General features: G+C 44.0%; 3 protein-coding genes across 8 annotated transcripts in view; 2 read left to right on the top strand and 1 right to left on the bottom strand.

Moving 5' to 3' along the window:
* abi2a (abl-interactor 2a) overlaps positions 1–18,928 on the top strand; it is a 116,562-nt gene extending 97,634 nt beyond the window's left edge. For 3 of the 6 annotated variants that reach the window (XM_042074969.1, XM_042074984.1, XM_042075008.1), the window contains 5 exons: positions 810–931; positions 9,460–9,645; positions 10,861–10,950; positions 16,820–16,990; positions 17,277–18,928. In XM_042074969.1, coding sequence (XP_041930903.1) covers positions 810–931; positions 9,460–9,645; positions 10,861–10,950; positions 16,820–16,990; positions 17,277–17,452 — 745 coding nt within the window. In that variant the 3' untranslated portion in view covers positions 17,453–18,928. The remainder of the gene's footprint in view (positions 1–809; positions 932–9,459; positions 9,646–10,860; positions 10,951–16,819; positions 16,991–17,276) is intronic. The other 3 variants (XM_042074977.1, XM_042074991.1, XM_042074999.1) reach the window with 2 other exon arrangements.
* LOC121694807 (zinc-binding protein A33-like) overlaps positions 1–27,613 on the bottom strand; it is a 221,330-nt gene that overhangs the window by 185,194 nt on the left and 8,523 nt on the right. The gene's annotated exons all lie outside the window — the stretch shown is intronic.
* LOC121694835 (secreted phosphoprotein 24) lies at positions 21,796–26,281 on the top strand. The gene is made up of 4 exons (XM_042075212.1): positions 21,796–22,460; positions 22,677–22,804; positions 23,478–23,597; positions 25,358–26,281. Exons 1-4 carry the CDS (start codon positions 22,394–22,396, stop codon positions 25,559–25,561), a joined length of 519 nt encoding a protein of 172 aa, XP_041931146.1. The 5' UTR covers positions 21,796–22,393; the 3' UTR covers positions 25,562–26,281.

A 27,613-nucleotide genomic window follows, 5' to 3' on the forward strand; every position in this document is an offset into this window, starting at 1 on the left:
ACCATGCCACGGTTCCCCATTGCTTTAAAGACACTTTTTGCTTGTGCTCTTATTGGTCATTCTGGTCAGATACATTTTACAAGGCTGAATTAGTTGTCCAGTTAGTTATAGTCATGTCTGATACTAGCCAAATGGTTTGCATGATTTGTTTAGTGTCAAAAGCTAGCAATTACCAAGTTGCAGTTTGATGAACAAGTAGTGTGTTTGAGTAATAGAATGCTAGCACTAGCTAGCTACACTATAAGTTGTTTTGTAGTGCATATCTAATAACTGTTTGTGCTCTATATAGATGTGAATCCTACGAAACGTGATGGCAGTTACATGTAATTAGGCTGCAAAGCGTTGTACCATGCTGGTAAAATGTTTCATGTTAACATGGTTTGTGTGAGTTTACAGCCACCACATGTGCTAGTCCTGTGTCCAGTAATGCTCATTTGGGCTATGACATTTGCTTACCAGTGGCCTCTCATGCCAAGTGTGGTGGCTAACTACATGTTGCTAATCAGCTGTAGTGTATCTTGATCGTGATTTGATTGTAGTGCTCTCTAGGTTACAGTGTGATACATATGCAAATGCTATCCATTTAGCCTGTGTACACGAGTGAAGTATTTTGTGTAGTGGAGAGGTCTGTGCGCTAATGTTAGCTAATTAGTCTTAGTATTTAAAGGCAGTATTTGTGTACCAGAGGCCTGTAGTGGGCAGAGTGGCTTGTGTGCTAACTAGCAGCGTTAGTAAGTAAGAACGTTCTTTGTGTGTTTGGTGCCCTCTAGTGGTGGTGTGGTGTGTGAGCATGTGTGTGCTTTGCGCAGCAGTGGGAGCAGTGGAGGCAGCCATCCCAGCAGCCGAAGCAGCAGCCGGGAAAACAGCGGAAGTGGCAGCATCGGGGTGCCTATCGCCGTGCCAACGCCATCACCACCCAGCGCCTTCCCAGGTAACACACGCTTCATCTCCAATCCCTCGCTCTCGCATTCTCTTTCTTTCTTTCTTTCTTTCTTTCTTTCTTTCTTTCTTTCTTTCTTTCTTTCTTTCTTTCTTTCTTATATCATTTCTAATAATAGATTTGCCCACAGTGTGTCAATTGCAACGTGGTACAGAATTATCTATAAATGTTCCTTGCATTTTCTTTCAATACGTGTTTTGGTTACATTGGTTTTATGGGGGGCAGTATGATTGCAGTAAGATGTTCAATACAGTACACTAACCCTTATGAGCATTTCATGTTCAATACAGTACACTAACCCTTATGAGCATTTCATGGTGGTTGAGAATAGGGTTATCTATATGACCTCTGTAACAGTTTGTTGATCCAGTGCTTTTAAAACTAATCTCTGCCTGCTTCAGGTGAAGGAGGATAACAGAGTTTTTGTTGTCACAATCTGATATACAACTGAAACGTGTACTTAAAATGGCTGACTATTGGCCCTTCACTCTCATTGTGCTCATTGGGTGTAGAATAGCCCCCACAAATGGCTGGGCTCACACAAGTTTAGCTGCCACGTGTGAAATATCAGCAAAGCATGAATCCATGTGGCTTAAATGGGGGAAAAATGAAGAATGAGAGAGCCTTAACTAAAGTCCTCAGAAGACACTCATGCCAACTATGGCACTGGGGAAACGGTGCTTAGCAACAGCCATGGTTACTTTGACGTCATAAGAGTTGAACTGCAGTGAGCCAAGCTCTTGGATATATTCACACTCCAACTCCACACACAAATCCTCCATCTGGGAGCACGTCACCAGCTGTGACATGACAGATAATGACCAAGCCGTTGTTTCTCTGGGAATTTAACATTCTGGATAAAAGATCTTGCTATGTAAGAGAGCATTTTTGGTTTCTTAATGGGCTTGCGAGATCTGTTCGCAAGTTGGAGAGAAGGTTCTAAATTAGAGGATGGGCTTTACCTATTTGCATCTACTCCTACATCGAGCTTTTTATTGCTTTTTTTTTTTTTGTGATGAACTTTTAATTGATTTTCAGGGTGGGGGTACAAGCATGCAAATGACCTTGTAAAGAGGGGAAAAAAAAAAAAAAACCATTTGATAATGATTTTTACAGGAGACTGAAAAGAGAAAAACACTCAACTAGTACCACATATATTTACAAAAAAAACAACTCATTGTGCTGCATATTCTGTTGTAGCAGCATTCCCTTATAGAACCCCCCCCCCCCCACACACACACACACACACACACAAAAAAAAAGCTTTCAAAAGCTACTTTGACTTGGTGTAAAGGTAAATGTAACCAATATCACTTCAGTTGAATGTACAAGTAAACTCACAGGGTCTACTGTAACAAAGTAGCAAATGGTAACAAAGGAAACTTAACCAATTCACAGAGGTAAACTTGACAAGTTAAAGATAACAGATACACCAGATAAAACAATACAAACCCAGAGATAGAGAAAGGGGGAGAGAGAAAGAGAAAGACAAAGGGAGGGAGAGAGAGAGAGGGGGAAAAGAGAGAGACCCAGAGAAGAGGTCCAAGGTGGAAAAGAAGAGAAGATGGGGAAAAAAGACAGAAAAAGACCAGAAGGCAGAAAACAAGAAGAACCCTGGAGGACCAGAGCCTCCACTTTTATCATCACTTGGGCCACCCCCGACTCATCAGAGCCTCCACTTTTATCATTCACTTGGGCCACCCCCGACTCATCAGAGCCTCCACTTTTATCATCACTTGGGCCACCCTCGACTCATCAGAGCCTTTGTTGTCTGAGGTGGATGGGTGTGGCCCAGGTGGATATCATAACTTTATGCTACAGTTGAATTCTTAATCTACAACTATGCACAGATACATTCAATTGTACCAAAACCATAATCAGACTGTTGCCCACATTACAAGTATTAATTCAAGACCAAACATGAATGTATTATTCACAACACATATTTACAGAGCAATACTGTATGATAATGAGGTTACAAGTAGGCCCAGGACTGAGTTATCTCTCAGTAGAGGGGTCAGAACAAGGAGCAAATGGTCACTTTATGCATGAGCGGGTGTTGGGGATCTTTGGCCATGGCCAGCTACGACAATACAGATCAAACACAGGCATCCACACATGTAAATTGACTGCAAAAGGCATTCTTTAGAAATGCATAAGGTTTGGGCAAAAGACGGGCCTTACAAGGGTTGAATACATTTTTAAAGCTGAGTGTGTTTTAAAGTTTAACAGGCTTGTCTTGTGCCCTGACTTGAACCCCGAAGTCTGGCAGGTTGTTTAGATCATCATGCAAGGAGGACGCAGAGCTGCATGATTTATTGATTTGTTTATTTTTAATACCGAGGATTGAGAGTCTTCTCAAGTTTCAGTTGTTCTGTGAGACCTTTGTGACGGACGTTTTTAACTCAAGTAGACCCACAGGGAATATTTTGTTTGTTTTCCTGCCCTTGCTAGAAACTAACTAGATGCATTGATGAACGTATTTGCTTGTTTTTGTTTGTACATTGTTTATTTATCCTGTGTATTTAATTTAGTTACTCACCCTTCCTCCCAGTGTTCAGTAGTTACTCACCCTTCCTCCCAGTGTTCAGTAGTTACTCACCCTTCCTCCCAGTGTTCAGTAGTTACTCACCCTTCCTCCCAGTGTTCAGTAGTTACTCACCCTTCTCTCCCAGTGTTCAGTAGTTACTCACCCTTCTCTCCCAGTGTTCAGTAGTTACTCACCCTTCCTCCCAGTGTTCAGTAGTTACTCACCCTTCCTCCCAGTGTTCAGTAGTTACTCACCCTTCTCTCCCAGTGTTCAGTAGTTACTCACCCTTCCTCCCAGTGTTCAGTAGTTACTCACCCTTCTCTCCCTCTCCTTCTCCTGCCCGTCGCTCTGTGACGGCTTCTCTTCACCGCAGGGGCCCCTGTCGGCTCCTCCGCCTCCTCCTCTTCTAACTCCGCCCCTCCCTCCTCCTCCTCCTCCACCTCCTCCTCTAACCCCCCCCCCTCTGAGCAGCAGCCGCCTCCCTCCCAATCTCACCCCCCCTCCGAGACCCCTGAGCCCCAAACGCCCGAGACCCCTGACACCTCCCAGAACCCCCCTCCCACCACCGACACCCCCGTGGGCGGAGTCAGCACCAGCACTGCCTCTTCCTCCTCACCCTCTTCCTCTCCTGCCGCAGGTGAGTGCACAGATCCCCACCCCCTCCCCCTCCACCTCCACCTTCATCCCTTCACCTTCATCCCTTCACCTTCCCATGAACGACCCCACCTCCTGCGTCGCCCTGCGCAACCCACTTTCATCTTCAGCAGTCACCATCATCTTCACCATCTTGACATCTTCTTCAAAGGTCTCCTCAGTCCTGGTCTATCTAGAGACGGTTCAGCTCTGAGCCAGCTCATCATATGCTGCGTTCCAGACAACTCAAAGAATGATTTTTTCCCAGTTGGAATCTTTCCATTTTGTTCCAGACAAAGTCAAGATGTCTGACCACCTACTGGGACCAAACTTCAAAGAAATGGTACTCAAAGTCAAAGTTCCTACATCTAAGCTCAGGGCAAGTCAATCTACCTGGAGTTTAAAGTTTGGTCAGCTGTTGAGTCTTCTCTTCCAACGGTGTTCACTCCTCTGTTGTCTTTTCATTGTGGAACCCAAATTACCTGAAAACATTGGTGAGATGATGCCTAGTTCTTTTTTTATTGTTATTATTGGTTTGGCCTTTATCGACTAATAGCTGTGGAGTGTTATGTTCGTGTCCTTGAGATGCAGCCTGTCCAGCATCCTTCTTATGCAGTCTTTGTCTGAGTCCCTGTTGGAAATCAGCCTCTATGCTAATACACTCCCACCCACTCGGTCACTTAAAGCAGGAGAGGCCTTTTTCTGTTGTCCCGGTTTCCACTGACCTTTTAATCTTTTCCCTTTCAATGCATAATGTGTGTGTGTGTGTGTGTGTGTCTGTGTGTGTGTGTGCATTAACAATAACATGAGAGCTAGCAGCACTGTGAGAGGCATAACTTAGCAGAGCGAGTTCACACTGGGAGAAATGAACATGTGTAAAATGTCACGGAGTGAGTGGCTCTGTGCTTATCTGTGTGTGTGTGTGTCTAATCTGTGTGCGTTCGTGAGTGCATGCGTCTGGTGGTGCGTGTGTGTGTGTGTGCATGCGTGTGTGGTGGTGTGTGTGGTGGTAGGGGGAGATTTGAAAGTGCCACAGCAGGAGCCATTTTCCTCTCAGTATGAGGCTGAGCCCAATCTGCTGTCATCCTGCTGTGGTCTAGTAGAGGGGGGTCTGCTGTCATCCTGCTGTGGTCTAGTAGAGGGGCGTCTGCTGTCATCCTGCTGTGGTCTAGTAGAGGGGCGTCTGCTGTCATCCTGCTGTGGTCTAGTAGAGGGGGGTCTGCTCTCATCCTGCTGTGGTCTAGTAGAGGGGGGTCTGCTGTCATCCTGCTGTGGTCTAGTAGAGGGGGGTCTGCTGTCATCCTGCTGTGGTCTAGTAGAGGGGCGTCTGCTGTCATCCTGCTGTGGTCTAGAAGAGGGGGGTCTGCTGTCATCCTGCTGTGGTCTAGTAGAGGGGCGTCTGCTGTCATCCTGCTGTGGTCTAGTAGAGGGGCGTCTGCTGTCATCCTGCTGTGGTCTAGTAGAGGGGCGTCTGCTGTCATCCTGCTGTGGTCTAGTAGAGGGGCGTCTGCTGTCATCCTGCTGTGGTCTAGTAGAGGGGGGTCTGCGGTCATCCTGCTGTGGTCTAGTAGAGGGGGGTCTGCTCTCATCCTGCTGTGGTCTAGTAGAGGGGGGTCTGCGGTCATCCTGCTGTGGTCTAGTAGAGGGGGGTCTGCGGTCATCCTGCTGTGGTCTAGTAGAGGGGGGTCTGCTGTCATCCTGCTGTGGTCTAGTAGAGGGGGGTCTGCTCTCATCCTGCTGTGGTCTAGTAGAGGGGGGTCTGCTGTCATCCTGCTGTGGTCTAGTAGAGGGGGGTCTGCTCTCATCCTGCTGTGGTCTAGTAGAGGGGGGTCTGCTGTCTCTCTTTGCGTGTGTGTGTGTATTAAAGAGAAGGGAAAAAAATGGTGCATCTGTGTGTGTGTTCTGAAATCTATCACAACATGTAAAATTGGCCTGTGTGTGTATGCTCGTTTGTAGAGAGAGGGGGAGAGTGTGTGTAGGAGTGTGTAAGCAATGCATGTCTGTGTATTTGTGTCATAGAAAGATGGATTTGGACAGAAAAGTGTGAAAATCGACAACATCTTGAAATGTTTGTAGGTGTGTGTGTGTGTGGTCACATCGCCCCCTCTGTCCCAGCCTCCTCGTCCAGCCTGTCGTGTTGTTTTGGCTCTCAGTCTCTTGATGTCTAAGGTGTGTGTGTCTCTGCTCGGAGCTGAGCCCTGACTGACTCAACCTCTCAGACACACACACACACACTCTCACTCAAACCTCCAGCACTGACTGAGTGAGTGTCACACAGGGGACTGGGTGGGGCACACAGGGGTTCTTTGGGATGGACAAGGGTAGAGGGGTGTGTGTGGGTGTTTTTCAGGAGGAGGATGGGGTGGGTTTTCGAGGGGAATAGGGAGGTGTTTGTGTGTGTGTGTTGGGTGGGGAGGTGGACCTGGGTAGAGGGGTGTGTGTTGGAGTCGTAGTAATGAGCTCGGGATCAACTCAGTCTTCATCTATAAATATGTCCACCCTTGCCATCTCTCTCTCTCTCTCTCTCTCTCTCTCTCTCTCTCTCTCTCTCTCTCTCTCTCTCTCTCTCTCTCTCTCTCTCCTCCGGTTAATGACTCCTCTCTCGTTTGGGAGGGAGAGAGAGCCTCTGAGCATGAGGTTGTGCTAAAAATGTTCAAGGTCTCTGACTGCGCTCTTCATTAAAGGAAGAGTAAGAGTAACATTTCTGACCTCCAACTTCTCCAACTTCAAAGCAGACAGGAGGAGGGAGTCCGGGGTAGTGGGAATCGCAGACCTTTCCCCACACACACACGCACAGCCTCAAACAACGACTCTACTTCACACACAGACACACAGCCTGAAAGGACCCCACCATGCACACACACACACACACACACACACACAGCCTCAAACAACTATTCCCCACACACACAAACACAGCCTGAAACGACCACTCCATATACACAGCAGAAAGGTTGGGGATTCCTCTCCCCAAAACAACCGCTCCAGATACGCATAGCCGTCATTGTTCACACAGCAATACACTTTCAACAGAGAACGTAAGGCTGGGCTCGCACTAGACAGAGATGCTTCTGCACGGAGTTCCATGCAGCTCATTCCTCCATGTCCTCCCCTCTCTGTATTGCTGCTGTGCTAAATGGCAGCGTTAATTGAGTGGCCAGCGTTGAGGGCCTTTTGTGAAATCCCGCCCTCTTCAGTGAGAACTGGAGGCAGTGTTCTGACTGACTCTGTCTGTCTTTCTATCTGTCTCTTTTTGGGCAGCCGTGGCCCACTGGTTAGCACTCTGGACCTGTAACAGTGGGCCACGGCTGAAGTGCCCTTGAGCAAGGCACCTAACCGCTGTTGTTGCAGGCAGCTGTTGTTGCAGGCAGCTCACTGCGCCGGGATTAGTGTGTGCTTCACCTCACTGTGTGTTCACTGTGTGCTGTGTGTGTTTCACTAATTCACGGATTGGGATAAATGGAGCTTTTAGGCAGAGATGTTCTGGAATTAGATTTAGCATAGCGGGTAGGATCCTGAAGGGGAGGTATGGAACTTGGAACATGGAAGTAGAACAATGGTTCCATGATTTTGTGGCTCCACTCATAGCCAGATGGGAGCTAGCTAGCTGGACAGTTAATCAAGTATCTGATAAGCTAGCCAACAGCCAGTTGTTTGTTTTTGTGACTTAGAATACTCTTTGACTGGTGTTATTTTTAGACAGTGGAAATCTTCAACCTGAATGAAAAAGTAGTCCTCTATCTCTTGTCTGACCAAAAGCTCATCCGTGATGTCATGTTATCACACACAGAGTGACAGTGCATCACACAAGCTGTGAAGTACACGTGTTCTAATGCCTTGTAACCTGGAATTTGAGCTGTGAAGTACAAGTGTTCTACTGCCTTGTAACCTGGAATTTGACATGGGGGATCTTTTGCAATGCCTTGCAACAGTTGGCTGTGACTTGCAATGATTTATTCACATCACCTGGACTCGTAACAGTTCTGCAACAGTTTGTTGTCATCACGACTCTTTGGTGTGCGCTGAGAAATCGGGTCCAAAGCGTGTCCATAGTCCTCCTCACCCAGCCTTGTTTTTACATAGACATCCAGTTTTTTTTGTCTTGTGTGTGAATTGTATCAGCGTTTGAGACCAAGTCTTCATTTCAGTATCACATTTCAGACCTGTTTGTGTAATATGGACCAAAGGATCTAATAAATGAGCAGACATTGCTGTCTTCTTGCTGTATTTCTTGCATGTATTTATTCAATGTAATTATGTTGAATAGCTATTTTTTTTACTTGCTTATTTGTATGTATATGTGTATTGCTTAGTATATGTTTGTAAACTGTGGTATGTGACCATTTCTTTGTCTTATTTTGTCCAACCCTCTGTACCCTGTGCTGTGTCTAATAGTACCTGTGTGTGTAATGGGACCCTGTGCTGTGTCTAATAGTGCCTGTGTGATGGATGGGACCCTGTGCTGTGTCTAATAGTGCCTGTGTGTGTAATGGGACCCTGTGCTGTGTCTAATAGTGCCTGTGTGATGGATGGGACCCTGTGCTGTGTCTAATAGTGCCTGTGTGATGGATGGGACCCTGTGCTGTGTCTAATAGTGCCTGTGTGTGTAATGGGACCCTGTGCTGTGTCTAATAGTCAAGTCAAGTTTATTTATATAGCGCATTTCATACACAGAGGTCATTCAATGTGCTTTACATAAACAAAACCAAATAATGATGACAAATAAAAGCATAGAAGGGCAATATAGTCAAAGAATAGTTAAAAGGTAAAGATCATAATAAAAAGAAAACATAAAACACACAAGGTAAATAGTGCCTGTGTGTGTGTGATGGATGGGCTTGCTAGCCTGCAGTGAGCACTCTGTCTGTGTCATACTGAGGTAGTCTGTGTGTAGCCTGTAGTGTGTGGCCTCTGTCACTGTCTCAAGCTTGTATCTGTGATGGGTCGTTGTAGCACCTTGCTGTGTCTTTCTCTTGCGTATTTGCCCAGTGCTGTCTCTCTGTGCTGCTTTGCTTTGCGTTCCCCTCTGGCCTGGTTTGTCTCTGTCTGTCTCTGTGTGCTGTTACTGTTCTATTTGCTTTTGAACAGGTTGTCTGACATGTCCTTAGGGTGTCTTTGTTTAGTTGTTTTGTTTTCCTTTGATTTAGTTATTTTGTTCTTCTTTTTTATTTTTTATTCTGTCATCTCTTCTGCATTTTTTTTTTATTTGCCATATTTTTATGTGTGTTGTTTACTATTTGTGGTGTAGGGTGAATGCTTGTGTTATATGAGTGTTTCATGTTGAAGGTTAATTAGATGTAGTGTAAGGTGAATTATTACTAATGGCCGTGTGTGTGTGTGTGTGTGTTGACTGCAGGCATCACCCCTCAGTTCTACAGCATGAACCGGCCTGTGCCCAGACAAACAGCGCCCCCTGTGGGTGGTTCGCTGCCGTACCGGCGGCCCTCCTCGGTCATGGCCCAGCCCAGCATGCCCCTGGCCCAGCAGAACGGAGGACCCTACTACAGTCAGAAACAGAGCCTGAACCAGACACAGAGCCAAGGTACCAGCTCCTCTCACCCTCACTCATCTCATCCTGGAGTCAGTTAGTTTGGGAGTTAAAAAGGTGCTTAGGTAGTTCACTTGGTTAAAGGTGCCATGCGTAAGAATTGAGGTAAAAATATCCAAAAAATGAGCTACACGCATCAAAAGAGTGAGAAGAAATAAGGGCAATGATGTCATTAAAAAAATGACAAGGTATAGTGCTGCAGAGATATCAACCTGAATTAGCATGCTAAATTACTAGCCACAGCCCGAAAGGTGTCATAATGCCAGTTTCGGCCATGCGGGCAACATAACCGCCAGCCAAACTGCAATACACGTTTCTCGGTTGTTACTCTAGGGTAGAACTCACTTTCTGGAGGTATACTGCCCCCATCTTTTATGGAATGTGGAGTATGAATTGATTTTTTGGCTGACATTACACATGGCACCTTTTAAGGAGTTCATTAAAAAGTTGTTTGTTTGTTTGTTTTTGTCTTGTTTGTTGGATTTTTTATTTTATTTGGTGCTTTGTTTCTTGGTATTTCTGTTACACTCATGGGCTACAGCTTAAGAGTTAATTACAGTATAGGACTGGGTTATCTAAATGAGGGGTTCTCGTGTTCCCATGATTCCATTCTCTTGTGTATATAATACGGTTATTTGATCATATAGTACATGCTAATCCTGTGTGTGCTAGACTGGGTCTGTTTGCTAATATACTTTCACTCTGGGATCGATTAATAATGTCTATGAGTATTGAGCACTGTTGTGTTGTGTGTCTGCACACTAAACTAACAGGCTTATCTTGCTCTTTCTCCCCCCTCTATTTTTCTTCTCCCGTTTTCTTTCTTTCTTTCTTTCTTTCTTTCTTTCTTTCTTTCCCTGCCTCTGTCTGTCTCTGACAAACCTCTCTTTGTCTTTTCTTCTTCTTATTGTTGTCTGTCCTGTTATATTCCTGCTCTGTCTGTCCACCTCCTGCACCTCCTGCACTCTGTCACCGTTTTGCCCTCTCTCTGTATTTGCTATTTGCTTTGCTCTCCCACTGTGTGTGTGCGCGGTGTGTGTGTGTGTGGTGTGTATACGTGTGGTGTGTGTGCGTGTGGTGTGTGTGTGCGCGTGCGTGTGTGGTGTGTGTATACGTGTGTGTGTGTGCGTGTGGTGTGTATACGTGTGTGCGTGCGCGCGTGCGTGCGTGTGTATACGTGTGTGTGTGTGTGTGTGTGTGTGGCTGTAGTCTCCGTGGGATCCCCTCCCCCCCCCTCCACCCTCCAGATCACCCCCCAGCTTCCTCTCACAGGCTTCGTGGCTCACATGCAGGAGACCAGTGAGTAGCTTCACAATAACCTTCACCTGACCCTCAGATGACCTTCCATTTGTCCTGCAGACATGTGAAAGTTAAAGGTGAAGTGTCTGCATTTGCTGCTAAGATACCATCACATGCTGTCACCTTACCTATTGGTGTATTTGAAGTCAGTCTTCGCTCTAACGTTTTAACCCTTTAGGGTTATATTTGAGATTGATGCAGATCCGATGAGAAAAAAAATAGGAGGGGTGGGGGACGGGACTGTCACCTTTGTTTTTCCTTTTTTAAGGCAACTACAAATATTAGGTAAATGTTTAAAGACCTAATAGTGTTCTTGAGAACTTTCTGTGTCTCAATCAGTGACCGCTCAAGAAGATAGCCTACGTCAGCCATGAGTTTCGCTTTATTTATGTTGTAGCTACACACTTGTCTCGAGCGTATGGAGGACTATAAAGGTCTAAAAGTTGGATTATAGTGACCCAATCAAGACGGCTGATGAGGATGAGAGAAGAAGCGGAGCCTGTGTTCTTAGACAATTTCTTACTATCGCGAACTCTTGTCAGGGGAGGTCATTCATTTTGGGTGTCACCTATGACTTGAACAGATAGCCTGCTATGCCACCCGATGTAGGCTATTATTATTGTTACAGTTTTTAATCAATGCAACTAACATTGTGTAAAGCGACGCAATATAAACCGTAGCCTATGCAATTTATTATCCCGTCTGTTATGACAACAATGTTTTTCACAATTTGCGACGGAAGGTTTTGACTGAGCGTGTTAACATAAAATAATAATAATATTGTCATCATCGCAAACTGTCGAGTAAGGGGGTCAGTCGTGTTTGTGACGCACAGACAGCCTTGTAGCCTATTTTGCTTAGGCCTAACTTTTAACGACAGTAGGTTGTGAGTGTAGGCTATGTTGACAAAAAATAATCATGCAATTAAAATAGTCAACTTAAAACTTTGCTATAAAATATTATTAATTTATAGCACAAAACCATAACCAGTAGGCCTACCAGAACCTCGCATATTAGCGTCATGATTTGTGTGCGTCTATTTGGCAAGGCCACTAGCTGTCATGGATGCGTTGTTGCTAAAGGATGTTGCTAAAGGATTTATGGATGCAATAGGAAAACGTTTTAGCACGCCACCAATCAGTAGACCGCCATAAGGTTAACGTTTGTGCACTTCAGGACATCTTCCCTACCTGGTGCAACTAGCCACCACGACAGAGGTAGGCTACGTTTATCTATGGCTGATCGTTTTTACGTTTAGAAAGTAGGCTAAACATGTTCTTTCATAGCGCAACATGACCTGTCCTTCACCATATCGCAACCTCTTGTCAACCTTATACAATCTGTTGCTGAAGACAAAAGCGCCGTCTCCAGATTGTCGTTATCAAATGCGCAGACCTCCTGCATGAGCACACACAGTATTGCTGCTCATTGGAAAACTGAGTTGTCTGTAAAACTCAAAATTACCATGTTTTCATCAGTGGCGTAACTATAGTAGGTGCAGCAAGTGCAGTCGCACCAGGGCCCGTGACCTCCCGGGGCCCGTCGCTACCCCCGCAATGCAATTGCTGGAAAATTCTACACAGGTCCTTTCTGACTACCGGCGTGCCTTTGACCAGGCCAAGGCTACAGCGCAGACGCTCGCAAATAAATGGGGATTCAGAGTACATTTGAAAATGTTAGAGCACGGAGAGTGAAGCGTCACTTTGACGAACTATCGGAAGATGAGCGCTTAACCGATGCAGAGAGATACTTCAAAGTGCAGGTATTTAATGCAACTCTGGACATCACAATCAGTCAGCTCTCCCAAAGATTTGCAAGTATGCGGAAACTTGTCATGTGTTAGAGTCTTTACGTCCTATGACCCTTCAACTCGCAGGTGATTATGAACTGCTTGAAAAAGCAAGACGTTTGTCAGACCATTATAGCAGGGACATTGCACCGACATTCCCAACACAACTCCTCTCATTTAGGTCTTGCTTTAAAGCAGAGGTTTCACAGAAGTCATCTATTTTTCAACTTGCCAAAATGCTGGTGGTAGATTATGACAGTGTAACATCCACATTCGGGGAAGTGTGTACTCATGTTGTTTCTGACATTGCCTGTGACTGTGGCAACAGCTGAGCGATCTTTTTCCAAACTCAAACTTATTAAGACCTACGTAAGGAGCAGCATGGGGCAGGAGAGGCTCAGTGGGTTAGCTATCCTGTCCATTGAAAATACGAGAGCCAGAGCATTAAATATTGGGAACATCGTTAACAATTTTGCACAACGAAAGGCTCGTAAGATGGCCTTCTTCTAATGGCCTAATTCACGCATATTGGGGATTGTATGCATATGAATGATTTTATTTGGTTTCTGCACGGTTAAATAAGTTAGGCTACATTAAGTTTTGTTTCTGCGCAGTGCGAGTTTATAAGCAAGCAACGCTTGTAGTTTCAGCAGAGGGTTGAAGAAGCGCATTGAGCGCATTGAGTGTTCCCATAATTCCATGCGAGTTGATCTTAATGCAGTAATATTAGATTACCATGGCCTGCAGGCTGTTAATAAAATTATTTTTAATGTTTTCACATGTAATGCATCCTATGTAGTCGTGTGTTTTTTATTTGAAATTGTAATATGTAACTACTAAACTACTTCGGTGCCTAAGGCCCTTTGTATAAACAATTGAAGTCACCCTTAATGTGTATTGCATGTATCAGAGCTAATTCATCCTTGGCTAAAGTATGTCGGTGTGGGCCCGTATAGTGCTCTCGCACCTGGGCCCTACCATTGGTTTGTTACGCCACTGGTTTTCATTAAATGCGGATGAGGCAACAAATGGAAATATGAACAATATCTAGAATGTTCTGATTCGTTACTTTGATGAGGAAATGGGAAGTCTTGCAAACTTGATTTTATAGATTTTACTTGGTGTTGAATTGCATATTAACAAGAGAAAAATCCCCTTTAAACACTTTTGGCCTGAAGTAATTAAATAAGAGTGTGTTAAAGCCTTATATTGCTGCAGTAGAAAAGAACAGCAATGGCTAATCAGCAATGGTCAGGGATGGTACTAAAATATATTTTTGTTCATCAGGAAAACTCAATCTCAATCAAGAACACTCTCAATTCGCCTTATTCACATGGTGGCCATTGGCGGCTAAAACGAGGCTACAGGGTACACAAACCATAGGATTGTTATGTTCTATGCATTCACCTGTAGGTGGCATTAATTATATAGTAAGTGTACCCTGTAGCCTCGTTTTGGTTTAAACAATGGCTGCTATGTGAATAAGGCGAATACTCCCTTTACTTTGCTGTTTGCATCTTTTTGTACATTAAAAACCAATAGGTCGCGACCGCAAAAGGGGAGCTATCTCTATAGGTAGATATGAACAACGTATGACTTATGGCCTGAAAAAAGTTGTCAAACGATTTTTTTTTCTCACTTTAATCCCTGCAGTGTAATCGTGTGTAATACCACGTCCCTTACGGACACTATCATCACTATTACCACTGGCACCTACAGCTATGTTGGGCAGAGGGTCGAAATAAGCCTGGTATGTGAACACTGGTAGTGAACACTGTCGCAAAGACACCAAGACGCACCTCCATTCACAGACGCTCCGTGACTATCACTGCCAATAGACGATCGATCGTATCCTCCAAAATGCAGATTTTATCCTTTAGAATCAGAACAGATGAATAAAAGACCCGATACTTCATCACACGTGAATTTTTTTTTTTTTTTTTTTTTTTTTCCAACATTTGGTGTATTTCTGCTTCAATTTGTGCAAAACTATGGCCCGCATCGCGTCCGCGTTATGGAGAAAATGCACGCCGCCTTCGTGTGTTTCTCGCGTGTTTCTCTCGTTGAGCTTGAATCGAAGCTCTGGGTGTCTGCCAACTAGTGGTGGAGAGTACAAATGCGACTTGTCACCGTACATGGATCTATCGCCTGTTTTAATCAGTGACGTTGTCACAATTTTGCAACTTTGGCCGGTAAAGGGTTAAATCTACATTCACTAGGGAGGCAAAGCCTTGTCCCACATAGTTAGCTGTGCAACAGCCATGTGGCCTTATGTTAAATCTGATGTTTGTTTCTAAAGAGTGTAGAGCCCATAGCTCATGAGTGGAGTGCAGAGTATGTGCTTCTTTTAAAAGTGTGTAAATGACTTGACTTGAATTTCCCCTTGGGGATCAATAAAGTATCTATCTATCTATCTATCTATCTATCTAAATGATGCAGGCAGGAGCGGGAGCTCTCCTCCTCACTGCTGCTCACACTCCACACCCAAAACAACACACATGATCACATTTGGGGACAGGATTGTGTGTGTGTGTGTCTGACTGGCTGGCACATTTATGTCTAGGATTGTCTTTGTTATTGTGGGATTACCATTCTGTGATGTTGTTTGGATGTATGAGTGTGTGTGTGGTATGAGTGTATGGATGTATGAGTGTGTGCGTGTGTGTGTGTATGCGTGTGTGTGGTTGGATGTATGAGTGTGTGTGTGTGTGCGTGTGTGTGGTATGAGTGTGTGTGTGTGTGTGTGTGTGTGTGTGTGCGTGTGTGGTATGAGTGTTTGGATGTATGAGTGTGGATGTGTGTGTGGTATGAGTGTATGGATGTATGAGTGTGTGTGTGTGTGTGTGTGTGTGCGGTATGAGTGTTTGGATGTATGTATGTGTGTGTGTGGATGTATGAGTGTGTGTGTGCGTGTGTGGTATGAGTGTATGGATGTATGAGTGTGTGTGTGTGCGTGTGTGTGGTATGAGTGTTTGGATGTATGAGTGCGTGCGTGTGTGTGCGTGTGTGTGGTATGAGTGTTTGGATGTATGAGTGCGTGTGTGTGGTATGAGTGTGTGTGTGTGGTATGAGTGTGTGTGTGTGCGTGTGTGTGGATGTATGAGTGTGTGTGTGTGGATGTATGAGTGTGTGTGCGTGTGTGTGGATGTGTGCGTGTGTGTGGATGTATGAGTGTGTGTGCGTGTGTGTGGTATGAGTGTATGGATGTATGAGTGTGTGTGTGGTATGAGTGTGTGTGTGTGTGTGTGTGTGGTATGAGTGTATGGATGTATGAGTGTGTGTGTGTGTGTGCGTGTGTGTGTGGTATGAGTGTATGGATGTATGAGTGTGTGTGTGTGCGTGTGTGTGGTATGAGTGTTTGGATGTATGAGTGCGTGTGTGCGTGTGTGTGTGGTATGAGTGTATGGATGTATGAGTGTGTGTGTGTGCGTGTGTGTGGTATGAGTGTTTGGATGTATGAGTGCGTGTGTGTGTGTGGTATGAGTGTTTGGATGTATGAGTGCGTGTGTGTGGTATGAGTGTTTGGATGTATGAGTGCGTGTGTGTGCGTGCGTGTGTGTGTGGTATGAGTGTTTGGATGTATGAGTATGAGTGTGTGTGTGTGTGGTATGAGTGTTTGGATGTATGAGTGCGTGTGTGTGGTATGAGTGTTTGGATGTATGAGTGCGTGTGTGTGCGTGTGTGTGGTATGAGTGTTTGGATGTATGAGTGCGTGTGTGTGGTATGAGTGTTTGGATGTATGAGTGCGTGTGTGTGGTATGAGTGTTTGGATGTATGAGTGCGTGTGTGTGCGTGCGTGTGTTTGGATGTATGAGTGTGTGTGCGTGCGTGTGTGTGGTATGAGTGTTTGGATGTATGAGTGCGTGTGTGTGGTATGAGTGTTTGGATGTATGAGTGCGTGTGTGTGTGGTATGAGTGTTTGGATGTATGAGTGTGTGTGCGTGTGTGTGTGTGGTATGAGTGTTTGGATGTATGAGTGCGTGTGTGTGTGTGTGCGTGTGTGTGGTATGAGTGTTTGGATGTATGAGTGTGTGTGCGTGTGTTTAGTCACTTCCTGTTGCCTTTCCCCCGCTGCCTCAGTCTCGGACGCACCTCCTCCCCCTCCCCCCAGCGACGAGCCGGAGTGTGAGGAGGCGCACACGCCACTGCCTCCCCCAGAGGAGTTTGAGGAGGAGTCAGCTGTGGTGGAGTACAGCGACCCCTATGCAGAGGAGGACCCCCCCTGGGCCCCCAGGACCTACCTGGAGAAAGGTGAGGCTACACACACACACACACACACACACACACACACACACACAGATATGTAGTCTTTCATGCTTGATGATAGTTTTTCTCTCTCTCACTCTCTGTCTCTCCAAACTTCTCTCCTCTCTTTCCCTCTCTCTTTCTCCCTCTCCCTCTCTGTCTCACTCTGTCTCTCCAAACTCTTCTTCTCTCCTCTCTTTCTCCCTCTCCCTCTCCCTCACTGTCTCACTCTGTCTCTCCAAACTCTTCTTCTCTCCTCTCTTTCTCTCTCTCCCCTGTTCCGCTGGTGCAGTGGTGGCCATCTATGACTATGCGCGTGATAAGGAGGACGAGCTGTCCTTCCAGGAGGGCGCCATCATCTACGTCATCAAGAAGAACGATGACGGCTGGTACGAGGGCGTCATGAACGCCACCACCGGACTGTTCCCCGGCAACTACGTCGAGTCCATCATGCACTACGCAGAGTGACAACACCTCACCCACCTACCTGACCTGGTGGTCACAGCTCACACCCCCCTCCCCTCACACACACACACACACACACACACACACACACACACACACACACACACACACACACACAGACACAGCTTTACCCTTCACACACACACAACTACACAACTTACAAATATTACACAATTCCTCATTTTAAAGTGTGTGTGTGTGTGTGTGCGCGTGTGTGTGTGCGTGTGCCACACATTCCTACAGATTCACTGACTGCAGAAGCACTAAATTGGGAGGGGCAGAGTGAGAAAACCCCTAATAAACACTGATAGTTAGTCATACATAACCTTATGACATGAAGAAATGCATAAATCAACAATGTGACAAACAACTCTTCTTTCCATTTTAGATCAACTGGAATGCTTTTGATTAGAGATTAATTCTGTCTTGATACCGAACAGGGATCTTCAATCACTTTGTTGCTCTTGGCGTTCAATGCCAATCACCAAAATCTGCTAAGCAGCTAGTCCTGGTTTGCTCTGTGATTGGCTGCTGGCTTTAGAGGTGGTTTATTTTGGCCAAGTTGACGTGACCGTTTGCGTGACCTTATTTTTTTGAAGGATTATGTCTTGAGAGTGGATTTACAAGCCCTGTTAGAATTTCACTTTAAACCTTTGGTTGTAGTAGTTCATGTCAGGTTGTACAGAACACATTTAAGCGAGGAAGGTTTTTTCGAAAAAGGGAAATCATTGCATCAGCAGAGCAAGCTGCCAGGTATTAGATGCAAGTCTGATTTTCAAAGCACCATCTTTGTTCAAAGTTTTACCTCTTCATCGTACTTAGCTCAAAATAACCAGAGAAAAGTAAAAAAAAAAATGGGAAAATGAATTGTTACATTCAAAACTTCATTTAGTTTTATTTAATACCCATTCAGCGGAGAGCATAGCTTCATGTCTTCAAATGAATTCTCAGAGATGTGTCCGTGTGTATAAGTATTTCTGTGTGAACTCGTTGGAAACTGTCAGCCGGCATCTGCATCATGGGTAGTTTTGCAGCACTCTCTTCAGAGCCAGTTGGCACAAAATGGTGGCTCCGACGTCTCCACTATAGCGGCCAATGGAGTGTCGTCTGTCTCACTCCCCACATAGACATTCAGTACGGGACATACGGCCCTGATTTTGCACAAACTGTCCCAGTTGGCTCCCTGTAGGAAGGACGAGTGGTCCTGCTCCAACCTTGTATGCAGTACCATGGCAACAGCATCCCATGAACATGTGTGGATTATTCATCTACATTTCTTGTACATTTTTAAATGTTTTTATTTTGTTTTTGTCTCCTTTTATTTCTGTTGCGCCCCCCCCCCCCATATTGTGTAGAAAATCCTAACCAAATGGTTTATTTTTTAGTATTTCCTCTTCTTTTTTTAATGATATTGTTTTTTATATGTTGTGTATGTAGTGCTACTTGGGCTGCATGCTTAATAAAAAGAACCAAAAATGACTCATCTGCCATTTCACCCTTTTCTTTGTCACCGAGTTGGTTGCCATGACTCTGACCACCTCTGTGGAGGCCTGGCCTTCACACATGTTCCACTGCGTCCATTCTATTCTAGAACCGCTCCGTTGGATTCTGTTGTTACTGAAAATGTTGTGAAAATGGACACAGGCCAGTGTTCAATTTAAATTGTGTGGATTAGCCTCTAAAGATGCAATGTGGAGACTTTTGTCGGCCAGAATAAGGATGTTTACAGGCGTAAAATTATATATTTCCAGAGTAACGGGGGAACATATTTCTGGAGGAACATGGGGACTATATTTCAGAATAGATTGAGTGTTTCATGTTCTTGCATTCATTCTTCATGCATTTATTTAAAGATACACGTTCTTAATAATTTGGGGTGTTTTTATAGTTGTGAAGGAGATGGAATACAATATTCATAAATGTGTTGTCATTAGTGTAAATTATTCACCTATAACTATGAATTGTTGGGTTTTTTTTTAGATTGGAATAAGCCCTTTGTATTACTATAGGAAGCGAGTCATCTGGACAACCCATAAAACAGGCTTTAGAGAGTGTCCTAGCACGTGATGGCTCCCATACCTTACCCACACTCTTGGGGGTCCTTGGATGGTTGCAACCTCTAGGTGTCACTAAACTATACGCAATGCACCTTTTAAGGAAATGCAACTTTAAAGACTTGAAACACATAGGCTGTTCTGTTGATGCTTTTTTTGCCCACAAAGGTTTCTTTGTTAGTGTTTTTGTTTTTGTCTGTGAATAGGCCTGGTTGTTGATTGGTCGCTGTGTGAAATCCCCCACCTATAGCATTATCTCCTGTGTGTATTTGCATACAAATATATTACACCACAACGGCAGAATTTAACCCAATTAATCTTGTACCAGGGCTGTTTTTTCAAATAAGGCACCACATTTTTATACCATCAAGTTAACCAGTCCCTTCAATTTTTTGGTCAACCACCAAGAGAGACTATTCCACCAATGACACATTTTCTTTAGTCATTGTTTTTAGCTGATTGCATCTAGGCTATCCTCTAGCAGAAAATGCTGTTATAGTCTGACAATTTCATTAAAACTAGATTGTCGACTGGCATCCAAAGGTGCCATTACCCGTCATTACTGATGTGAGGACTGCATTCTCACCTACATTTCAACATGTCTCATGTCCTCAAGTTGCCATAGCAGCAGATGCAGCATTATGGGCACTGACCGTAACCCATGGTGGGCATATGCCAGTCATGCAGTCATCCCATTGGATGCTGATGTTCATGATTCATTATAACGTATGACTTTGGTTTGGCGTGTGCATGACATGGTCACGTTAGTGCTATGTTTGGTGGCTTAAATCCAGCCTTACGGAAATTATAGGCCATGAATTCAGTCTTATAGCAATGAAGAAGACCACTACACACACACATATGCACGTGTAGGCTACGCTGTAAAACCACATAGCTCAAAGCACTTAAATTCACTACTGCACACACACACACACACACAATCATACATGACTGCAGTGCGTATATCTCCACCAGACGAAGGATGCAAAGCAAACACATACCTGAGAGAAAACATTGGTTGATTAGATGGAATAATCTATTGACATGTTTCCCAAAAACAGATGTTTACATTCTTGTACTTTGATGTGAAATTTAAGAACTAAAAGTCTATTCAAATTAAATCTATCTTTTTTGTTATTGATAAGTGATATATTTTTGAGTGAAATATGGAGAAATGTAAAGGCCTTTTGAAAAAAAAGTGTTGTGTAAGATTATACAAATCCCTATATTGTACATTTATGAATATATATTTCCATACGTAAGGTGCGTGCAATTTACTTCTCATCTGTGAGTCATTAAAGAAAAACAAACAAAAAAGTTTGGTGTAGATTTAGTCTCACTTTTGTGTCTGTTGTCTGGAGATGATATTTCAGCTGAAAGGACAAACTTCATCAGAATGTTTGTAATGAACTTGGTGTCATGGGTGTGTGTGTGTGTGTGTGTGTGTGTGTAACTTCAAAAGTTCTTTCAAGATAAATAACTGAAGGCAAGAGCTGAGATCTCTGTCTGAATTAGGCAGCTGTTGAGAAGTCCTCATTCATTCTAGAACTCTCTCAGGGAGGGTTCCGCTCTCCTGCTGCCGAGTAGGTGAGCTGAGCTCGTCCGGCACTGCGTCTGGGACGCTCTCCATGTTCTCTAGTCTTATGTAACTTGGCAGGGGCTCTGATCCAGATGGGGCAGAGCTGGGGGTGGGGGCCAGCCTGCTGCGTCAGGGGACCAGAGAGATGGAGAGGAGATGGAGGTCTGGAGACGGAGGTCTGGTTCCAGGCTGTGGGTGTTGCCAGGAGCCAACAGGGACAAGGGCGGGCGGGGGGGGGGGTTACTACTACTGATCAGCCTGTTAGGGTTAGGGTCAGGGTTGGCCTGTTAGGTTTGGAGTCCGATGGGAGTAACAGAGGAGGAGGAGGAACCTTCAGGGGTTATACATATGCTTTCTCATAATTGGCATTAAAATACACACACACACATCTATGTGTACTGTGTGTGTGTAAAATTACATTTTTTTTACATTACATTACATTTAGCAGACACTTTTTGACCAAAGTGACTTACATATGTCAGCTATATTACAAGGGATCACATTGTCCCCAGAGCAACTTGGGGTTAAGTGCCTTGCTCAAGGGCACAACGGTGGAAGCCGGAAATTGAACCGACAACTTTCAGGCTACTGCACGCTAGCCCAGCTCCTTAACCACTACACTACCACTGCCCTACAGGCTACTGCATGCTAGCCCAGCTCCTTAACCACTACACTACCACCGCCCACAATATATGCACATATATATATAAAATATATGCACAACTAAATTACAGGGATTAAGACTAGTCCCAGACTATGCGATCTTTCTGTATCCTCATGTGTGTTGTTTTATGCTTGCGGCAGCATAAATTACCCGTCTGGGATAACTGAATTAAAAAACTAACGTTTTCAATATCAATCTCCTTGAAATTCCTCAAGGCTTAATCCACGTGTGGGAGAATAGCCCAAAGTGTGATACGGTTTTCCCATTGCACTTTTCCGAGTCCCACAGACTGAAGCACACCAAGCATGCACATGATGTGTGGTTAACCAGGGAACTCATCTGAAATGACCAGGCATGTTGTCAAACGCAGCTCTTTCCTCACACTTCGCCCCAGGCCATTGATTGCACATTGTAGGGTAGCTGTAGTGCATCTTACTGTCAGTTGTGTTGTTGAGTATAAAGGTGGTGTATGGGGCTCAATCTGAATAGAGTTTATTCCCACAGGAATTTGTGCTACACTACAAGTTTACAGGACAATTTATCCCTACAGGCGACTACAGTGTGTCTCTACAGAAGTCTGTGCTACAGTAAAGTTTACAGGAGACTACTGTTTTACCTCACCTGAAATTCGATAAAGTGAAGTTGACATGTCCATCGGAGGGATGTTGTCCATCTTGACTTTTTTGTTCCTGCTTCAGTGCGGCTGTGTCTCAGGTAAGTGTATATTTGCTGTATTGTTATTTTTGAAGATTGTGATTGTGATGAGTGTGTGTGTGTGTTGCTTTTCATCAACTCTGCCTTCATTTACATTAAGGCTTTATTAAGGCTTTATTACATTCAGACGTGTGTTAGTGGTTTATGGCTTCACCGATAGCCCAATTTTAAGTCAAATTGCTGTTTATAAGTTTGTAATAATCCTGTGGTGTGTAGTACTTCCGTTGTTTAGGTTCAGCTTCCGTCCAGCGGCGGATTTGGCCCAAAGAGTGTCTCTTACTGAGCTGAACCGGCGCACAGGCTCACCGTTTCTCTTCCGGGCAAACAGGCGAACCGTGCAACTTGTGAGTTTGTGTGTGTGTGTGTGTGTGTGTGTGTGTGTGTGTGTGTGTGTGTGTGTGTGTGAGTGTGAGAGAGAGAGAGATACGGGGGCAGGGTGGGGACCTCGTGATTGCACACTCACTGAATCCCTAAAGCATTGCCTCTGTTGGCAATATGTTGGCCTACATACCAGTCTAGTTCCTAACTGACATTAACTAAAAGAGTTTTGATCACATATTTCAAGTCTTTCTTTGTAATCCTACGGAGCCTGGGAGGTGCCATGAAAAAAAAAAAAAAACTGAGAAAACAAACTCAAGATCTCGCAAACCTAGTCAGTGTTTGTCACAAGTACATACCTTTTCTCAGTATTTTTTTTTTTTTTTTAACCTTCGTTTTTTTTTTTTTTTTTCATGTCACCTCACGGCCTCCGTAGTAATCCTCGCTAAATCCCTTTTTGATTCATAATCCACACACCATGGTGTGCCCTCTACAAAACGAATGAAAGCTAAACACATTGTTTTCTTACATCTTTTAAGCTAACTGCTGCCACCTTGTGGCCATATCCACCTTCTTTAGATGTTGTTTAAATGGCTTGAAATGTTGACTTATCTGATTTAAATCATTGCGGCCATTTTACAGTAATCTCACCATAATCTAACACAGACTCAGTTATGTCTTCTTTTCTTGCCCATGCAGATTTCGGAGGTGGGATTCAACACGTATGACATGGATCTCCACTTTGGAGTTCGAGAGAGCGTCTGCCCCATCGGAAGCGATTATCTGGATAGATGTGCCACTAAATGGAGCCCTTCTGCGGTCAGACCCAGATCAAAATCACTTGATTGATCAATCAGTTATCAATATCAGAATTGTCAGAAATACTTGAATAGATGTTGAAAGATGCGGAAAGCTTGCATCATTTTGATTGTCTATGATGACATGACTACACTTGAGGCACTTGAAAACACTTGCGGCAAGGACGGGTGCAAACATGCATTTGCTGGTTACCACTTGGCTATGGTTAAGAGTATGTCCAGTATTCAAAGCAGGGCGTGCCCTTATCCAGTGGCATCACTGCTAATGGAAGAATTTTCTCTCAAACGTTCAGGTGTTTCATGTATGTGGAGCCTCTGCTGTGTCTATGTTTGACAGGTGCACCCCAATCGGAAAGGATTGTAGCGTTACCTCATTTTGCTCTTTAGTTAAGTTTTCGAGATGTGATGCCATAGTGCATCTTTATGACACTATGGGAGTGAGGAATTGGGACCCTTTTTGTTATTGGTTTGTATTTTTCAATTCAGAACTCCACAAGGACTAATTTTCAAAACCTTGTTTTTCATTCTTGCTGTTATACTAACATTTACTCACAAGTCACAACCAGCAGACCATGCCTCTTGAGTAAATACAAGATGTCCTCACAACACAAACGGTCTTCTCTAACATCCCGCTTCCACACACACACACACACCCACACGTGCGCGCAAATTCCTTTCTCACTGTTACTCTTCAGTGGAACATACTAAATATCTACTATAGTGTTCTAGTCAGCCATGTTTTTTAATCGCTTGCCAAGATCAGTCTCATCTGTTATGTCTCTTCCCCGGTTTGGTTCGGGGTCCCTGTTTTGGGGATCCTTTAAGATTCAGTGGAATGTTGGCCTGCTTTAGAGCTGGCCCTAACTCAAGTGTGCTCAGGGCAAATCCATCACCACTGATGTTCTACATTGGAGAGGTCCTTTTGTACTAATATAATTGCACAGCTGCCATGGCATTTGTTATGAAGTTTTAAGTTTTTATATACATGGAGCTTACTTGACATGGAAAACATGTCAGTTCTTCTTCAGCTATTATGATCTTGGTTCTGTGGAAGGTTAACTGACATAAGAAAAAATGGAAATACAAAAAAAGTCTTCTTGTCATTAAATTCAAAATTGTTTGGAAGTTGTAACGTAACTTAAAGGCTATCTCCGTAATAACCACATTACAGAGTAAAAAGATAAGTTTGTTATTATATTTAAATGACACTCATTGGTGGAGCTCACATGACGAATAGGAAATTGTGGATTAAATTAATAATTTTCAGTAGCTACAGTTCACTACAGGTCAGGTTACAGCAAGTTAGACATTTTCTACTTTTTACTTTTGATGGATTTCCCCCTCAGTAGGATGCCTTCTGCTGGTATCTCCCCCTCAGTAGGATGCCTTCTGATGGTATCTCCCCCTCAGTAGGATGCCTTCTGATGGTATCTCCCCCTCAGTAGGATGCCTTCTGATGGTATCTCTCTCCCCCTCAATAGGATGCCTTCTGATGGTATCTCCCCCTCAGTAGGATGCCTTCTGATGGTATCTCCCCCTCAGTAGGATGCCTTCTGCTGGTATCTCCCCCTCAGTAGGATGTCTTCTGATGGTATCTCTCTCCCCCTCAGTATGGTATCTCCCCCTCAGTAGGATGCCTTCTGATGGTATCTCCCCCTCAGTATGGTCTCTCCCCCTCAGTAGGATGCCTTCTGATGGTATCTCCTGGTGCCCTTTCTCTCTCCCTCTTTTCTTTCTCTTTCCCTCCCCCTCTCTCTGCAGGTGGAGGGGTTCTGCTCCAGCCGAGTGCGTGTCTCTACAGGCTATGCTCTGCCCCTGAAGCTGCGCTGCATGATTGACAGCTCCAGCAGCGAATCCAGCAGCAGCGAGGAGGAGCTGGTCAGGGTTAGGGCACCAGTTGCTGCTCAAGTCCCGGGCATCGTGCTGTGCAGGGGGGCTGCCAGGTGTACTCAACTCCTCTGGTAGTCACCATATTGCTACTAAGTCTATAAAGCAGTACCCACTCTATCTAGAGTACACAAATCGTAAGTAGATAGTGTTGCCTCCTATAAAGCAGTATCTAGTCTATCTAGAGTACACAAAGTCTAAGTGGATAGTGCTGCCTCCTATAAAGCAGTTCCCACTCTATCTAGAGTACACAAAGTCTAAGTGGATAGTGCTGCCTCCTATAAAGCAGTTCCCACTCTATCTAGAGTACACAAAGTCTAAGTGGATAGAGTTGCCTCCTTGATAATCAGTAACTGTGATGTCAAGTGTGCGTTGTTATCTTTGTGTAATAGCACTTACACTCTCCAGGTGAACAGTAAGCCTACAGTTGTAAAGTCTGTTGATGTTATTCATTGTAACTCAGTATATTATACAATTCTTAATGTTATAATGTTGGTTCCGATCAGTAACTGTGATGTTAAACGTTCTTTGTTGTTTGTGTAATAGCACTTACAGACTCCAGGTGAACTGTACGCCTGTAGATACTATTCCTTGTAACTCAACATTACTCATTACTTAATAGTGTGGAAATGCAGAATGCTTATAGGATGCAGATGCATATCTAACATAAAAATGTGGCAAACCAATTATGAGTTATAAACGTTTGTGTATCCAAAAATGTATTATAAAACACACAGATACTTTGGTAACACTTTACTTGACGGGTGAGTTCATAACACATTCATAAAAGCTGTCATAAACTGCACATAAAGCATTCATGACTGTTTCATGAGATATGACTCAACAACATTCATACCAAACCTTTCATAAATGTGGAAGACAGAATGACGACAGCTTGTCAAAATAAAAGTACAACAATCGCAAAGCAGCATTTCCGATTTTGTTCTAAACCTCTTACCTGATCACGTCACATCTCTAGTCAATGGGCTACTCCAGTGCCAAAAAGACAGAACATGGTCTGTCTGGCAATACATTTTAGATTCATAACTGAACTCCACATTTAATAATTTAATTTAATCATCTAATACTTTTACTAATACTTATAGTAATTAAAAACATCACTGAACACATTTGTTATATACATTCATTACAGTGTATTGGAATTTAACATTTTTGTTTTTTATTCAAGGTGACATTTCAGTATGTAAAGCCAAATGCTCTCCATGACAACTGTCCTGTTAAATTTTGCCACCAGGGGGAGCTGTCTATTTGGCATCAGAGCAATAAGCTTCTAGCCTAGAAATCTAGACGCACCCTAGCGGCGGCAAATTAATTTGCTCAGCCTGTACGTCTAGTATCAAACCATAGGGATTTCTATTGGCTGACGCCGTGGACTTCATCCAATCACAGCGCTCTATTTTGTTAGAGAGTCTTAAGGCGGGCTTATCAGGATAACGACAGTCCTGCGACGGTGAACAACAAGGAAGGTGGCTATGGCGAACGAAGAGCGGTTGTTTGAATCGGTGTTGGCGTCAACTTTGGAGGAGTTGGACTTGTGCTTTTCTTTGAAAGTTGAGCAACACAATGCACTTAAGTCATTCCTTTCGAAGAAGGATGTATTTGCCGTTTTGCCGACCGGATACGGATATGGTCGTAGCGCTGGCCTATTGCATGCCTAGGCAGTTTGAAAGACAATTCTCTGCCCGCCCCTTGGATTAAGTGAGGTGAATGGTTCGATTCCAGACTATACATTTCAATGATATAGGATGGCCCGCCAGGCTAATAAGCTTCAGTTGCTTTGAATAAAGTGACACACACACACACACACACACACACCCCACAATGATCACACATTATACTACACAACAAAACTCTCAGATCACATACAGTATCACACACTACCAAATTGTACTATAAGTCAAAACCTAATAGATTAAATGACAACTGTAACTGTTGATGTTTTAGTTTTTTGTTTAATATAAAATGGATTTATTTCAGTAAGACATATTTTTGTCTCATATAAAATGTCTTTGTTTCTTCCTAGTCTCCTCTCCTATAGGTTTCCCTCTCAGTATGTCATCCCTGGTTCAGAGTCACTATCAGCTCTAACTGTGCTGCTCTGCTCTTACT

The sequence above is a fragment of the Alosa sapidissima genome, chromosome 2 (genome assembly GCF_018492685.1).
Source record: "Alosa sapidissima isolate fAloSap1 chromosome 2, fAloSap1.pri, whole genome shotgun sequence".
NCBI lineage: Eukaryota > Metazoa > Chordata > Actinopteri > Clupeiformes > Clupeidae > Alosa > Alosa sapidissima.

Coding starts and splice junctions, on each gene's coding strand:
- LOC121694835 (XM_042075212.1), top strand. CDS start 22,394: ATGTCCATCGGAGGGATGTTGTCCATCTTGACTTTTTTGTTCCTGCTT. Junction 22,805..23,477: donor ACAGGCGAACCGTGCAACTT/GTGAGTTTGTGT, acceptor TTGCCCATGCAG/ATTTCGGAGGTGGGATTCAA. Junction 23,598..25,357: donor CTAAATGGAGCCCTTCTGCG/GTCAGACCCAGA, acceptor CTCTCTCTGCAG/GTGGAGGGGTTCTGCTCCAG.